Genomic DNA, 16088 nt, shown 5'->3' on the forward strand with positions numbered 1-16088 from the left:
GGCCTATTGCTTGCAAAAAGTGGTAGTGTGATACGAAAATCAGGAGCACATAATGGCAATTCTTTACTGACATTAACAGTCTTCTTCCCGACCTGTCTGACTAGAGAGATAAATGTTTTTCTATTGATAAATTGAAATATGAATATATTCAGGTCTTATGTTCATGTACGTGAGAGATAAAACTATTTTCTAGTTGATTAATTGAATTTTCAATACCGGTACGAATGTATTTTATATAATATGTTGATACGTGATAGATATATTTATTTATTTTATGCTGACTTAAAAGTAAAAAAGGTTGTTTCTAACTTTGAAAGGATAATATCATTAACATGTGTCCTACTTTAACTCTTCAAATATCTTTATGTTTGTTCACGATCAAGTAAAGGTATTTTTATTCATCTGGACGTAAGATTTAAATATAAACATTTTTTAGGTAGAATACAGATAGACTATACAGTCTTATTCAAATTAGACCACTTCAGTTAGAGTCTAAAGAGGGGCCTCTTGAACATTTGTCTGTTTGATGACACCATCAGACAATCAAATTTCTGCGCTCTCCAATGCTGGGATTTTGTGATGCGAACAAATGGTGTATTCCTGTCGTGAAGCATACTACATGTATTCCTTAGAAGCATAAGAAACAGAATACACCTTTAGTTCATGTGACATGTGAGATAATTTGATTAGGCTAAGAAACTATACAGTTAAAGACTTAAAGCCAATTAGACTGGTTGTGTTTATATTTTGAAATATGCTCAGATGTACATTAATATCATTGTTAAAGTTAAACTATAACTGAATGTTGACTCACATGACTAACAAACAGTAAAAACATTGTTATTAATTTATTTATTTATTTGTATGTCAGTTACCACAATGTATCGAGAATATCGCAACTCATTTAACACAGCACCAGGTTTGTCTAATCACTAATTTAACTAACAACAATATTCATATTTCTTATAGAGATACAGTTGTTATTTACCTTAAATACTACATACTTTGTGACTCTTCTCTTGTTTACTAGCTTACTAACAGCAATATTTCTCTTTTCTAAAGGGATAAAGTTGTCTAAATATTTTATTCAAAAATGATAAAACCCTTTTTCAGCCATCCATATCTCTTTTCAAAATCAAAATCCAGCTTTCAGTTCACTGATAATCACTAGAAATGTACTGTGGAACTTTAGTTGTCACTTCCAGGATGTCATCTAAATTTCCTGATTTAACGATTTTTTCAATGAATTGCAGGAGAATTGTAATTAGATTGTAATATATATTTTTAAGTGATACAGAATAGCTGCAGTTATACTGGGGAAGTTTAAAGTTGTAAAAGTATATGTATTGATGATGTTATCACTTTCCCTATAATAAAAGCATTAACATCCCCCTGTTTCATTGACACAACTCTTATCTTAGGCTTTTTTCGCCTTATCTAAACATATTTATTTAGAATTTTTATTTCATATTAGAGCACTACTATTTTTGACGATTCTTAGGATATTTTTTTTTGATACCGGTAGTTACATTGTTAGATTTCTTCTTTGGCATACCTTTCAGTTACTTGTAATCTGTATATCAATTGATTAAATTTGCAGATGTTTTGTCTCAAATTTTTGGCTGTTGATGACCTATCTTTGAACAAATTCTATGTTACTGTTCAATATTCAACCAACTTAATGCTTTAACATGTGAACAAATTTAGGATCCTCATGGCATCACTTTATTAATGAAGAATGTCATCACCATTTTCCTTTTTCTATGCTTTTCAAATAAAAATAGATATCAGGAAAATCATTATCTACAATAACATAAATGCAGTTCCTCATTACTTCTTGCATCAAAAAGAATTTAAAGGACATTTTAAAGGATTTTGCAATACTTTTTTATCTTTCGAAAAGTTCAAATGAAGACCTGCCATGCATGATATTGATCCTTTAAATAAAGTAAATGGGTCCTTCTATCTATTGATATCCATCTATAGAATTGTCTTATCTATAATTTGTACTTCTATTCATCGAAGGATTATTTAATCAAAGTGTTTTTAATGATTATGTTTTAATTAATTAGTAGGCAATGGTACACTAATTAATCCTGTCAATCATCTATCAACTACCACCAGTAGACCTAGTAGTAATAATAGTAATAGCTCCAATATGACTCAACAATTACTGTGTAATGTAGACGACATCCAAGATGGAGGGTAGGTGGTCTTATTGTCATTTCGCCATGAAGTTTCAACAGAAGTATAGTGTAATGGGATAAATTTTGTAATATAACAATGGTTACTCTGTAAAGTTGAGTACATCCAAGATGTTGGTAGATGATTAAGTTGACCTAATTGCATTGTTTGAGATGTGTTAAAGCAGTAACAGACAACCCATAAACCCCTTTATTTGCATGGTTTTTATTTGGATCAGAATATTTATGATGTATATTGCATATTGATTAGTATATGCTGTCTAGTGGCTTGTCACTGTGAGGTATATTTCTTGAAATAGATTTGGAATGAAAATCTGTACTTATATATATTAATAGAATGAAAGAAGTAGAAATAGATGGTAATAAAATATTATTAGTACAGGAATGTGAACAGTATTATGCTGTAGGGGGAAAATGTTCTCATTATGGTGCACCATTAGCTAATGGTAGGTACAGTCCTATAACTGCATCAGGATCATGCTTGAAGGTTCATGTTTGTTCCTGAAGTAACATGTTAAACTTATTAAAGACAGACAATGCCATGCATTGTGCAATGAGGAAAGAATGGGAACAGCAGCATTAACCAACTGTTTTTAAATTGCGTACATGGCCTCATTTTGTTTTAAGTCCCACCTTCATGAAGGTGAAATTCTCAGAAATCTGATATATTGTTATTTTCATTGAAGGGTCTCTGTGTAAAGGAGTAGTAAGATGTCCATGGCATGGTGCCTGTTTTGATGTTAAGACTGGTGATATAGAAGATTTCCCTGGTTTAGATAGTTTACCAACATATCAGGTAAGTGCCAGATTAGTCTGGAATAGCTTTAAGCTCTTGAGTTCAAGTAAAATAAAAGCAGCTTTGGCCTTCTCTTTTGAGTGCACAACCTGTTGCACACAGGACCTTGGCTTATTGTCCCATTTGAATGACTAGTCTCCTAATTCATGTCAACCCCTCTAACAAGGGAAAACAGGATTGAAAGTTTAAGGTATCATTTCAGAATTGAACCCTGGACACCTTGACTTTCAGGTTATCAAGCACCTGTTCAACTTTCAAGGCTACAACAGTCCCAAAGAGGCTCTTCATCTGGGTTAGTTGCAGACTCTGCAATGTAGAGTTACCATTTGATGCAGTCACTGAGAAACCGTTTTGGATTATGCCTTGGAGTGATTCCTTAAAATAATGTCTATTTTGTAAATACTCATTTAATATTTGTTTTGCAGGTTGTAGTGAAGTCGGGAAAGATATATCTAAAAGATGGTGGAAATCTAGCCAGTACTAAACGAGTAAAATCTATGTGTCGTCAAAATGCTGACAATAGGAAAACATTTATTCTGATTGGAGGAGGTAAGATGCTACTTGAATAACTACAAATCCAGTTTTTAATCAAGCAAGACAGAAGTAAGGAAAACAACTGAAATACACAAGAATCAGCTGGCCCTTGGTGTAACCTTCTTGGAATTAATCTTTCCCAGATTATCCATACCCTTTTATTGGTCTTTATAGTTCGGTTAACATGTATTATGAGGATAGATGACTTATTCAAGGTCATCAGGTCTTCACAAGGCAACTGGTTTGAAATAACCTAGGAAATGACATAATTCCAAAGCTATAACCAACTGAACTACAGCACATCTTGATATGATTTGCTGCTGAATTGACAACTGTTTGTGTCTTTCATTGATGTTATGTATTTGTTCAACAAAATGGTCATCCCAGATCCCAGATTCTTGATATCAATATATCACATGTTATATAGGGCCAGCATCAGTAGTATGTAGTGAAACATTACGACAGGAAGGTTTTACTGGTAGAATTGTCATAATTTCTAAAGAACCAACCTTACCTTATGATAGACCAAAACTTAGTAAGGTGAGTTTCTTCCAATGCCAATTGTTAAAGACTTTTCAAAGAACCCAATTGAAACCTATTACAAAAGTTTACATTCAACAAGAACTATTTTACATTATATTTGAATTTGATTAAAGAATTTTACTGATGATTTTAGGCAATGGACTCTAAACCTGAAGCCATAGCTTTAAGAAATGAAGAATTTTATAAGAATTATGATATAGAAATCAAGAAAGGACATGAGGTAGGAAAATTGATTTTAGATCTGTGATTCTCATTATCAGAATTCAATTATTGATCTGTTTTGGTGTGATACTGATATTGAGACCAGTTTGTTTTCACATCAAGAACACTTTTCCTTGTCAGTCCTACCAATCTGCATAACTCACAAAGGGAACTGTATTAAAACTATTTTAACAAGCTTTGCCATCCTAGCTTCAGGAGGATGATTAGTGAGGCATATTCAGCCTTCTAACACATCTGATGACACTCTGCATAGGAGTTTCGTATCACATGACATATAAGGTCTATTTGATACATAAACTCACTTCTATTGTATTACCTACAAACAGTTAACTTCTCTTTAATGTTTACAGGTTGTATCTGTAGATGTTAAATCTAAAACAGTCCAACTTTACGACAGAAAGAAACTGTCGTTTGATTCTCTATTTATAGCTACTGGTGGGAAGTAAGTTTAGGATATATTGATACTATAACTTGATATAAAAAAAATACCTTTGATCTTTATATTCTATTTCTGAGTGGGTGGAGCTTAACTGTGGTAAAACTAGATTAAATCAAAGTTACAGCATATTTTGTTCTATAAATGTATAATGCAAAGAGAGTGACTAAAGATTTTTGCTGAGATCATTACGGACATATAATCTCACCCTCAACACGTAACCCAACAATCAAACTCAATTGTGATAATATTAGTTTATTGCAACCTAGTAACATAACTGTTAAAACAATGAACGAAATAAGCTGCATTGTTTCCTTTTCTAACAAACAATTCTCTTTTAATAGACCAAGATCTTTACCTATAAAAGGAGTAGATTTACAGAATGTGTTTACTTTACGAACCCCAGCAGATGCCAAAAAAATTTACGAAGCCGCACAAGGAAAACATGTTGTTGTTATAGGATCATCATTTATAGGTAGGCTGATTTTGCTTCGACTTGCTTGGTGTGGTTTTCTCACAAAGTTTTCACTAGACAATGATTAGACCGTTAATAATGAGCATGACAGGTTTTGTTAAACTTTTTAAATGTATAGGGACACTGATAGAATCGATTTGCACATTTCCAATTTCGTTGACGTCACTGTAGCAAAAGCCTTGAGATATTATTAGCAGCTTTTGTGAACGTGACGTGACATCAGGGCGATCCAATTGATTCTTTAATGAGTATCTGCGAATCAATTAAATTGGATATTTTCTTGAAAATGTTTGTTTTTTCTGCAGATTCTAGAATAAGAGATTGCTCTATTCATGTAGATATACATCCATCTAGTCTCTCTAATACAGTCATTTCAATGTCATATTGTTATGAAATGTGCATCAAAATTTGAATTGATGAGACAAAAGAAATAAATTTGTACGACAATGTGTTGATCTAATATATCAATATAAAGTTCACGCTGTGATCATACCATACTAGGATTGGAAGTGGCCTCGTGTTTAGCAGGAAAAGTTAAAAGTCTCTCCGTGGTTGACATGATTCAAGTTCCCTTTCAAAAAATATTGGGTCAGAGAATAGGACAAGTTTTCCAGAAGGTCAGGGTCTTGCATGTTTCCCACATATACGTCTGCTTGCTTCTTAACAATGACCACCCCCAAGCTAGTGCTAGTTATATAATTTATGTTGGTAATAAAATAATTTATCTACAAAACATTGCAAGATTCACCAAATAGTAAAGAAAATATTGTTATGTACATCAAGAGAGACATAAAAGCCTGCACAATCCGCATATTTTTGGTTATTTGAATTTATAAAGAACAAAATACAATATCTGCTTTTGTAGTTTGAATAACTATTAATTCTACCTGAAAATACAGCAATATAATTTTCTGGTTTATGTTTGAATCAGACCTGGATGTGGACAAATATCTTTGTTTGTCTAGACACTGTATATAATAATGTATTAGATAATTTGTTCTAATTACATTAATTAACATTAAGAAAAAAATAACGTGTTCTGCCTTCTCACTTTATTGGTAATGGTTTTGATTTTCAGAGGTTTTCAATTTGTTTTTACCATCTTTTTAACACATTATGATTAAAGTCAATTCATTTCAGGGCTGTTGATTTCTCTGTCATTTCTGATTAGAGCTTTAAAATGTCTTACTGACTAAAATTATTTTAGTGGGCCGTTAAAGGACCTAAAAAATGTGAAATTGTATTCAAATCATTGAAAACATTTCCCCTGCTTTCTATGTTTCATGCTTATTGTTGTGTTTTGTCTGTCCTATGCTAGGTCTAGAAGCAGCTGCTTTTCTTCATGATAAAAGTAAATCTGTGACAGTTGTTGGGCAGAGTAATGTGCCCTTGGCCAATGTTTTTGGTGAAAAGTTAGGTGAAGTATTTAAAAAGGTATTTTTGATTTACAATGATGGCATTTTGTGCTGTTAGCATAATGTAAAACCTATTGGTTGACTTTCTCTTTGAAGCAATGTTTCAACAAAACAGACTTGGTCAATAAGTATATATATTCATCAGTTGGACTAACAAGGTGTCATGACTAAAGAATAGAATCTCTCTCTCTATATATATATATATATATATTAAACTAAATAAATTTTGAAAAATGCTTCTTTTTCTTAACTTTCAAACTTTTTTTATTGAAAGTTACATGAAGATAAGGGTGTAAAATTCCACCTTAACGCTGGTCTAGAAGAATTAAAAGGGAGAGAGGGTGTATTAACTGATGTTGTATTAAAAGATAAAACAAAACTATCAGCTGATGTCTGTATACTAGGTGTTGGTATGTTTCTATTTTTTATTTATTTCTGTATTGAAAAAGGAAGAAACAAACAAGTATATTTTACAAGGATAACAACTTAGGTTCACAATTAAGGATCCTTTATACTGTTGGTCCTTGGCCAATCTTGACATTGATCTTTCACGAATTTTATCTTCACCCTTTATCAGCTGTTTTTGACTGGAATTATGAGTGAAGATGAGTTATTCAAGGTCATCAGACTTTCATGTCCTGATCAAAATCGGAACCCATGACTGCTAATTTTTTGCAAGCAAAAGACATCCTATAAAGAACAAACTCTCTAACTGACTATTCCCATTCTCTAAAGCTGGCACATGCTCCCCCCTTTAAACAGAGACAGAAAAGATATAAATGATCTTATCAGTATAATTGTGTTATATTTCAGGTGTTGTTCCAGGAACTGGCTTTCTAAAAGGATCTGGTATAGAATTATCTGATAGAGGATTTGTCTCTGTTAATCAGGTAAGACAGAATAGAGAGCTACAGACAGTACATGGTTGTTAATTGCTTACCCCTTATCCTCAACTTTGGCAGCCATTGGCAGGTTCACAGGGACTTGATTACCTGCCTCCTTCAAGGTTTCTGTAATATTAAGGATTCTAGTAAGATATTTGTACTGGTTGTGGATCGATGTAAAGTCCTCTTTAGAAAGTGTAAGTAGTCATTAACACAATATAAGTCTAGCTAGAATAACTTCAATTGCTACTTATTATACCTCTAAAGAAAATAGACTAGGAGTGTTTAAGTTCAAATATCTTTACTCAACTATATCTTTGCTTAACCGTTTAAATTGACCACTAATATAAAAATTATATTGTAGAATCTAGAAACTAATATAAAAGATGTATATGCTGGAGGAGATATTGTAGAATTTCCATTGTTCATTACACCAGATAATAGTAAAGTTAACATACAACATTGGCAGATGGCTCATCAACATGGTAAATCTATATTTAATTATTTCATTCAAAATATGTCCATCAAATATATTATAGACTTAAATGGATTGTAAAGAGGTTTTGGTCAAGACATCTGGTTCTTGTGATCTAACTCAAACTAAGCATTCTCTGAAGTCACTATTGCAAAAGTCCTTAGATATGATTAAAAGTTTTGGTTATTGTTTGGTATATATTCTGTGTTCTTTCATTCAGAGGTTTGATATTTTTGCAGGTCGAGTAGGGGGTAGGAATATGGCTGGTATTAAAACAGATATTAAAAGTGTACCTTATTTTTGGACTGTAATGTATGGTAAAAGTGTTAGATATACAGGTATTGTATAGGCTCTTGTTATTTTATAATTTGTAATGTCTATCAATAGTCTCTTCAAGACCTCAGGAACTATCATTTATTTGTACCATGTTTCACTATGGAGGGTAAATCTAGTAACATGGACTGAGGCTATGAATATTCATGATATCACATGATTTTGATATGGGTGTGTGATGAATGTTCATCAAGACATTATTACCTATCGCTTGTCACTGAGACCAGATTGTATCATGTTTTCTATATATAACAGGCTATGGTGTTGGTTTTGATGATGTTATTATACATGGTGATTTAGAGGCTCCTAAATTTGCAGCATTCTACACTAAGTAAGTACCAGTATAATGTCTTGATTATGTCAGAATTTCTTTTAACCCTGATAACTCATGCTAGTTGTCATCTTGCTTCTGTGAGTTCACAAACTTGAAGAAAGTCAAAGATGAACAAATGGGATATGTGTAACTTCTCTCACCATCCATGATCTGACAAGATTTTTTTTATAAATCATATTCAAGCAATGTCCACAATACACATAAAAGCCTCTTTCAAATCCCTTTAACAATTTTCAACATTTATTTTCAGGGGAGATAATGTGGTAGCTGTAGCTAGTTTAGCTTATGATCCTATTGTATCTCAGGCTGCTCAATTATTAACACAGGGTGAACAAATCAAAAAATCAGAAATCAAGTGAGTAGTTGTTTAGAATTCAGTTTTTCAGGATCCCATCCAGAATAGGTCAGAAAGTTATTTTGGCTACATTGCATAGAATACTGGTATTTGTCTTCTGTAACCATGCTGAGAAAGTTATCTTGATTTGAACTGTTGCTAAGAATGTAGTATGCGTCAGTCTCGGGTAAATTTGATTTAACATACAGAGAATGAAATTTCACATAAATTTCTAAAATCATTGAAGAATATTTGCCTTATTCATACTTTACAGAGAAAGGGACAACTGATAGCAAGTCATTAGTTATATCAATAAGTCACAAGGTACAGGTCAGAGATTCAAATTTCTCTATGAATTTATTAAATTGATTTGTTAATGACTAATTTCTCTTTCTTTCAGAGATGATCCTAATACCTGGACAAAAAGATTATCAAATTAAATGAGTTCACATCTCTGTAAACTGCCACCATATTCTATAACAATGTATAGTTGGCATTTACAAAAGAAATATGTATCCAGACTGCCAAATTGTATTAGCATCTATATATGGACATTGTAGAGCTAGTTTGTATTGTAAAGATACTATAAAATCTTTTTCTTCATGAACATCAAATTTACTTGATATGTTTTAATTAGCACGTATTCAAAATTGACAAATTATCAAAAATCAATTAATAAATAGTATCAATATCACTATTCAAAATTTACTATTCTCATAGTAGTAGGAGATAGAGGCGGGCAGGGGGTGACTGAAAAAATATCGGTCAACAACCCGAAAACAAAGATAAAATTCGTGGGAAAATTTCTGACAAACCAGCCTGCTCCAACAGGCCTTCGCCCCTATACCTATTCTATACTTTAAACAAAGGAAGCACTTGCTTCTGCTCTTCGAATATGTGATAAAACTTATTCATGAATACAAATAGGCATAACACTGTCTTTTGTTATTGCTAGCTTATAATTAGTGCTAGAACTTGTTAGAGCTAGGATTCGTTATATTTTTGAATGTTTGTAAGAGAAATTGATAAAATAAATGAATGATTCACGTGAAAAATGTATACTGTGATATTTGTTATCTAGTGTTAGATGAATTATTGATAATGAATAGTATTGTTAATTGTTTTGATTTATTACATTGTTATCTTGAATTAGTGTCTACATCACCAAGCCTTCAATCCTACGTAATGAAGCCAATATGTCTATGTTAAACATGTCGCACAATTACTGATTCTCCCTGCAGTAGCGTAGCTTTCAGAGCCGTGTTTGTGCACTGAACACGTAGTACATGTGTTGTTCACAATCACATTGTACTTTTTAAAGCATAGAAATAACATTGAACATAACCGCAATGTGTCCCAGTATATACCCTTAATGTGCACTGCGTCGATCACGCAAATGTATCGTCCGAAACATCTGCTTCTATTCCAGCCTCTGATAGATATGTTGACAGTTATTACTATCTATCAGAGGCTGAAATAGAGGCAGATGTTTAGGACTAGGCAAATGATATAATATTTAATTAGATTATCTGTGTCTTACATAGAATCACAGACAGCGAACTGCCATGAACAAGGATGTCTGTCCTGGGTGACATCGATGCTAAGGATGTGGATGATATTGGAATTGATAAAGATTTAGCTCGGGAATCTTTTACCTTATCAGTAGTGCATCCGAAAGTTGAGATGATCCGGTGTCGGCTTTCAACCCATACCATCTATCTGAAGGGTCCAGACGTTGATATTGATTTTGTCGGAGTCAGGGTCAGGGGCTGGGAATGTTGCCAATAGAAGTAATAAGAGTACCGTAAAGTGGGGTTACTTTGCACTATTTATTTTTTAATTTAGTACACACAAAAAGGCTATAAATCCCTTTACAATCCCTTTAAGCCAATAAGCATTCCATTTTGTTGTAAACAGGCTGCAGGTGTATACAACAATTAATATCAACTTAATAACAGTAAAAAACCGAGACATGTATTTAATCAATATCCAGCATTCTAATGATAACATTGTGAATATTTATTCATACGTTGATCCTGATTTAATGACAAATCTATATCAGCTGATGAATATTCTCTATTTCATCAAAATAACATGGATGCTTCAAAGACAGTCTTTAAAAACATCCAAAATCGATGGCTACCAATACGTCGGAGAAGACTGACTGGGTTCTTTCCGCAACCAATTAACCCCAAACCCTATAAGTTAAAGTAGACCTGCTCTCCAGTCAGAGGAGGCGAAAAAAACACAAACATACAAAATGGCGCCCGCTATAAACAAAGCTATGATTTTGAAGTTTTTGTTGAATTTGTCTCGTTTAAAGCGCAAACGAACCTTACGGCTTAAGAATCTCCAATTTTTTTTTTTAAGACACACAGCAATGAAAGTGCATGTTTGCGTGCGCTGTTTGCCAACTCGTCACCCCAAATAGCTCAGAGCTTCGGTCTCTTCATCACTCCAGGTAGCTCCCCGTTGGGCACACATTTTAACAGTAAGTCGATCCTTTTTTTGTCAAAGTTTAGCCTAGTTTGTCATTCCCGCGAATAAAGTAACAGGGTCAAGGTCATTAAATTTTAGAGGGCACTAAATACTAATCTTACGTAAGAAGCTGAAGAATACATCTCACGAGGATTTGGAAGTGAATGTAGAATACAATTTTCATTTTCATGGTCTGCGGAGGCGGGGCACAAAAATCACCGGCTAAATACACAACTGATAATAAGTTATCTCAAAAAGTTTCAATAACTCTTGTCACTACAACGATTAATACAAATCAAACTCAACCACAGGATTATTGAGTACGAGTCGAAGGTCATTACAATATTAATGATAGCTACATCTGGTTTATAATAGTATACTAGTCACTATTGTTTTAATTGTTTCATTTCATCACGTGTATATTGATAATCCGAAACTTTCCAACTTAAATATGGGACGTATAGACCATCGTATAGAAATTGCTGTTACCTGAAGAGGATTCGAACCCAGGGAATCTAGAACTTAGTCGCCAGGCAAACGAAAACCCAACTCGGCACCGATTGAGCTGCCTGAGATAGATTTATGTGACTTATGTCAGTTATCTCGACAGAATAAGCAAAACTGAGGATTTGTTTTTGAGGGAGTATATCAAAGTTGAATTATCAGCGGATTTTTAAACTGATAGCAGAACAGACCGTATGTTGGATAAACTGAGGATACACACTACCGAACTAAAATGAAAATAAGACCGAAGCATCTGCCTCTATTCCAGCCTCTATTCTATTTGAGAGTTATTGCCCGGTGAAGTGGCAGAAAAACTATGTGTATTATTCTTCTACCTCAAAACGTTTATCCCTTTAATGAGTGACTAGATTTTTAGCCATGCGTAGAAAATAATTTCCAAAGTCCAGATGAGGGGACATATTTCGGACTAGTATTAAGTTAAACATGTGACAAGGAAACTGCAGGGCGAATTTATTTTGTATTGTCCATATTTATATTGATGTTTTTATTGGTATATATATTACTCGGTGGTCAACTATATTAGTATTTCAATGAACAAATCTCAGTCAAGGTAGGCACATTCCTTCTTCTTTGCATGATTCCGTCTGGTGCCATGCCGCCACGGATCAAGATAATGACTTTCAAATTTTCATCGTGATTTCCCATGCAGTGATGCAGGTCTGAATGGAAACGCCCATATAATTGTTCAGATGATAATAAATAGCTTGAGGTCGGTGTGTACGCAGGCTGTGTACGTTAAAGATCCTATAACTGGTAGAAATTAAACTGGATAATGCCACTGTCCTTGCAAACTTTTCCTCATTGCACACCGCATGTCTCGTCTCCGTTAGCCCATTCATGTGCAGAAAGTAGGCCGTATAACTCATTTCATTTCATCTTTACGCTGTGAAGAGAAGAAGTAGGCTATTCTGTGAAATTCCATTTCCTTATTTTTCTTCAAGAATATTTCTCATTTTCATATGTAATTCATAGAAACATCTCTTGCTAGTTAAAGGGACAGGTAGGCCATATATTTTCACCAATTAAACTTTAGTGTCAGAAATGGAAATTGTTCTCTAGCTAAACCGATCATTAATAGTGTTCAAAGCTCACCGTTGAAATTTGAGCCTTCAAATCCATTTGTGTCCAGAATTATCCGCGATTGAATGTTTAAATGACGACTCGTCAATTTAAGATATCCTGTGATATATAGAAAAGACATATATAGGAAAAGTGAGTAAAATTCCTAGTTTGAAGTATTTTTAAAGGAATTATGCGATTTTCATATATTTCTAGTACTTCTGAAGACTATTTTCATATATTCAAGATTAAAATCAACCCCCCCTCCCCCCCAAAAAAATGGCCCACCTTTCCCTTTAAATCAATTACATGTACATGTAGGCCTGGCATTCTGAGCAATTTCAGGATAATCATTACTATATAATAGCATACTACATATACACGTATTGGCCTATGTAATTTGATATCTGTTATATAAAGCGTTCTTAATTTTATCATATGCTATACATGTACTTGTAGATAAAACCAAACCATTGCTGTATCATATGAGTAGCCTATCCATAACCCTTATATTTATCAGGAGCAGGCCCCGTATACTTAAAACATCTTAAGTGAAAATATTTCCTTAATTTCTAAGAATATCCTTATAATTTCTTCCTTAGGTTCTTTCCTCAATTAAAGTGGTATGTATAGAGTGTTTTAAGACAAAATGCTCCTAAATATGTCCTTTACTTTAAAGGAACAAATGTGCCACTTTGGAGTCTTCAGTATATGTAAATAGGCTTCAGTTCAGAAGTACTAGAAATGTACGAAAATCGAATAATTCTTTCAAAAATATCTCAAGCTAGGAATTTCTTTTCCTATTTCTTTAGATGCCTCTAAGTCTACAAAAGCTGTTCTGGGGTAAGGGTCCATTGATTTGTACTCTGATGTTATTTATTTCGTGTGCACCAGGGTACATGTCGATATGTCAATTATTGTCTCCTGCTTGAGAACGACCCAGCAAACGAAGGTCGTAAAATCACAATGAATCTTTTATGATATTCAACTGCGCTCAAAAATATCAATAAATAGTATTGTTCCATCGGCAATAGACATTGTAGACATTGTAGACAGTATTAAAGTTACCATACTTAAATTATTGAGGTCAATGCGATCTGAATCTGAAACTGGGTTTTGGCTATGTACCAAGTTAAAACCCCCGATGAGAGCTTCATTTGATATTTATCTGCCAGAATTCTGTTTTAACAGGGTAAATCGACACCTTCAAAGATCCGGAAATTTCAAACTTATCGAGCATCTCAAATTCTCTCTATTTCAACATTTTTGGGGCATATTTTCATAGATATTTAATGTTTCTATTTCTGACTCTTTCAGATGACGTCAATACCCACTTCATTAAACCGGGAATTAGATACGTCACCTTCGGATCATTTATTCTTCTCTTTAGTGTCCACCATCTTTTTTCTTCCACTAGGCGTTGCGGCAATATTACAGGGTCTTAAGGTATGTTTCTTACTATAAATGAAAAACCGTTGCATTCTCAGTTGCTATAAAAACCATCTTGTGACCATCTTTTGCTTTCTGGCGACTTCCAACTACACATGTACTACTTCTGAATGCTTTTTATGGGTACGTTAATATATACGACGTTGTCAAGTTTTGAGATATAGCCGAGATGATTACATTCAGAGAGACCTTTATAATAACAATACTCCTTTTTTTACAGGTACGAAAAGCTCTGAAATTAAATGATTTACCAACAGCAGAGTATGCCTCTGCCAGAGCAGCTAGATTTGCATTATCAGGAGTGTTACTAGGAGCCAATATGGCGGCTATTGTCACGTGTGTAGTGCTAGTGGTTATTAACCAATCGTAGCGGACATAAAGCTACGCAAATATTCAAAATGGGCATAAAGTTATTGTTCATTCTTGACAATCGTAGTGTGAAAATCATTTTCGTTTCAATATTAACTCTAAAGAGGCAAGTACGCAGTGGCGGCGCCAGCCTCCCGAGACTAGGGTTACAAATAGGGGCCAGACGGACTCAATTAAGGTAGGGGGGGGGGGGCAACTGTCGAGGCTCAATTGAAAATGTGGCAACTCTGAGGAGGCGTCACATCTGAAAGCCTCTCATGGAGCGTCTGAGAGGGTTCTCGAAGAAAGTTATATAGACAAATTGAAATGATTTTGTGCATCTTGACACATATATTGGGGCAAATACGTTTAACAATCAAATTTGTTAAATATAAAGTGGGGGTACAAACCATTTTTCTTAGCACCCCCACCAACCCCCTTGTTCACCCAACCCCTTGTTCCCCCGCTTGGGCCGCCGCTGCATGTACACAGCACAACATATGTTTATGAACGTATGTTATGGAGTTTTTGTCGCGGGTATAACTTATTTTTGGATCACGCTATTTCTATGAGTTATAGGGAAATATGAATCGATTCTCTGTAATACAATAATTGCACTATCAAGATATTTTTATTATAATAATTGTCAATAAAAACATATTTATAGAGGCCTTATACGTGTGTATATGTTTTATCCAAAAAGATTATCAGTGCATTACGGACTTTTCTATGTAAACGCCTTAATGTGCCCCCTTTTAGACTAATAATATGTACAAAAATATAAAGGGTATATATTTTGACGTTACTCTGTGAGCCTGTAAACAACAATAACACGTCGTAAACTTTCCAGAAGGCACAATTTTTAACTCAAAATTAAGAACCTGCAATATTTTTCGCTACCAATGTACTCGATCGTTTCCATAGAATTCCAGTCTAATTTAAATTCGATAACCTTTGTTCCGTTTTTATAAGCTTATATAACTCATTGGAGCTATTCGAACTAGTTTGGTCTAATTTTAATTAGACTGTATAGAATTCGTAAAGCTAATAACAAGTAAGTTAAGTTTAAAAATATTTATTAAATGGGTAACATTCAGATTTTCCATCTAACGGCCAAGGTTCGACATTTTCTGCAATTTGCAACAGATTTCTGAAAAACTCTCTTGAAAATGCCAGGATCGATATAGCAGATTTGAAGCCCGGCAACGTTTTCCCTAACCAGTTCCTCTGACTCTCTTTCCAAC

General features: G+C 33.8%; 2 protein-coding genes across 2 annotated transcripts in view; both read left to right on the plus strand.

Annotated features, from left to right (window-relative positions):
* Positions 1-1997: 1997 nt before the first annotated feature.
* On the plus strand, positions 1998-10134 carry LOTGIDRAFT_214061 (hypothetical protein). The gene is made up of 16 exons (XM_009053600.1): positions 1998-2205; positions 2541-2650; positions 2891-3000; positions 3426-3549; positions 3962-4074; positions 4211-4297; positions 4650-4741; positions 5080-5210; positions 5712-5827; positions 6900-7035; positions 7439-7515; positions 7874-7994; positions 8224-8322; positions 8573-8648; positions 8902-9006; positions 9386-10134. The coding sequence occupies exons 1-16, from the start codon at positions 2159-2161 to the stop codon at positions 9423-9425; spliced, it is 1584 nt and encodes a 527-aa protein (XP_009051848.1). The 5' UTR covers positions 1998-2158; the 3' UTR covers positions 9426-10134.
* Positions 10135-10560: 426 nt separating this feature from the next.
* Positions 10561-16088, plus strand: part of LOTGIDRAFT_231468 (hypothetical protein) — a gene marked incomplete at both ends in the record, with an annotated part of 10716 nt that continues 5188 nt past the window's right edge. The window contains 3 exons of the mRNA XM_009053601.1: positions 10561-10746; positions 14365-14493; positions 14717-14832. Coding sequence (XP_009051849.1) covers positions 10561-10746; positions 14365-14493; positions 14717-14832 — 431 coding nt within the window. The remainder of the gene's footprint in view (positions 10747-14364; positions 14494-14716; positions 14833-16088) is intronic.

This window comes from Lottia gigantea (assembly GCF_000327385.1).
Source record: "Lottia gigantea unplaced genomic scaffold LOTGIsca_20, whole genome shotgun sequence".
NCBI lineage: Eukaryota > Metazoa > Mollusca > Gastropoda > Lottiidae > Lottia > Lottia gigantea.

What these genes read in the sequence shown, in the direction of transcription:
- LOTGIDRAFT_214061 (XM_009053600.1), top strand. Translation starts at nt 2,159, where the DNA reads ATGACTCAACAATTACTGTGTAATGTAGACGACATCCAAGATGGAGG. An exon ending in TAGGACAAGTTTTCCAGAAG is followed by an intron (nt 5,828 to 6,899) that starts GTCAGGGTCTTG and finishes TTTTATTGAAAG; the next exon opens with TTACATGAAGATAAGGGTGT. An exon ending in TGTCTGTATACTAGGTGTTG is followed by an intron (nt 7,036 to 7,438) that starts GTATGTTTCTAT and finishes GTTATATTTCAG; the next exon opens with GTGTTGTTCCAGGAACTGGC.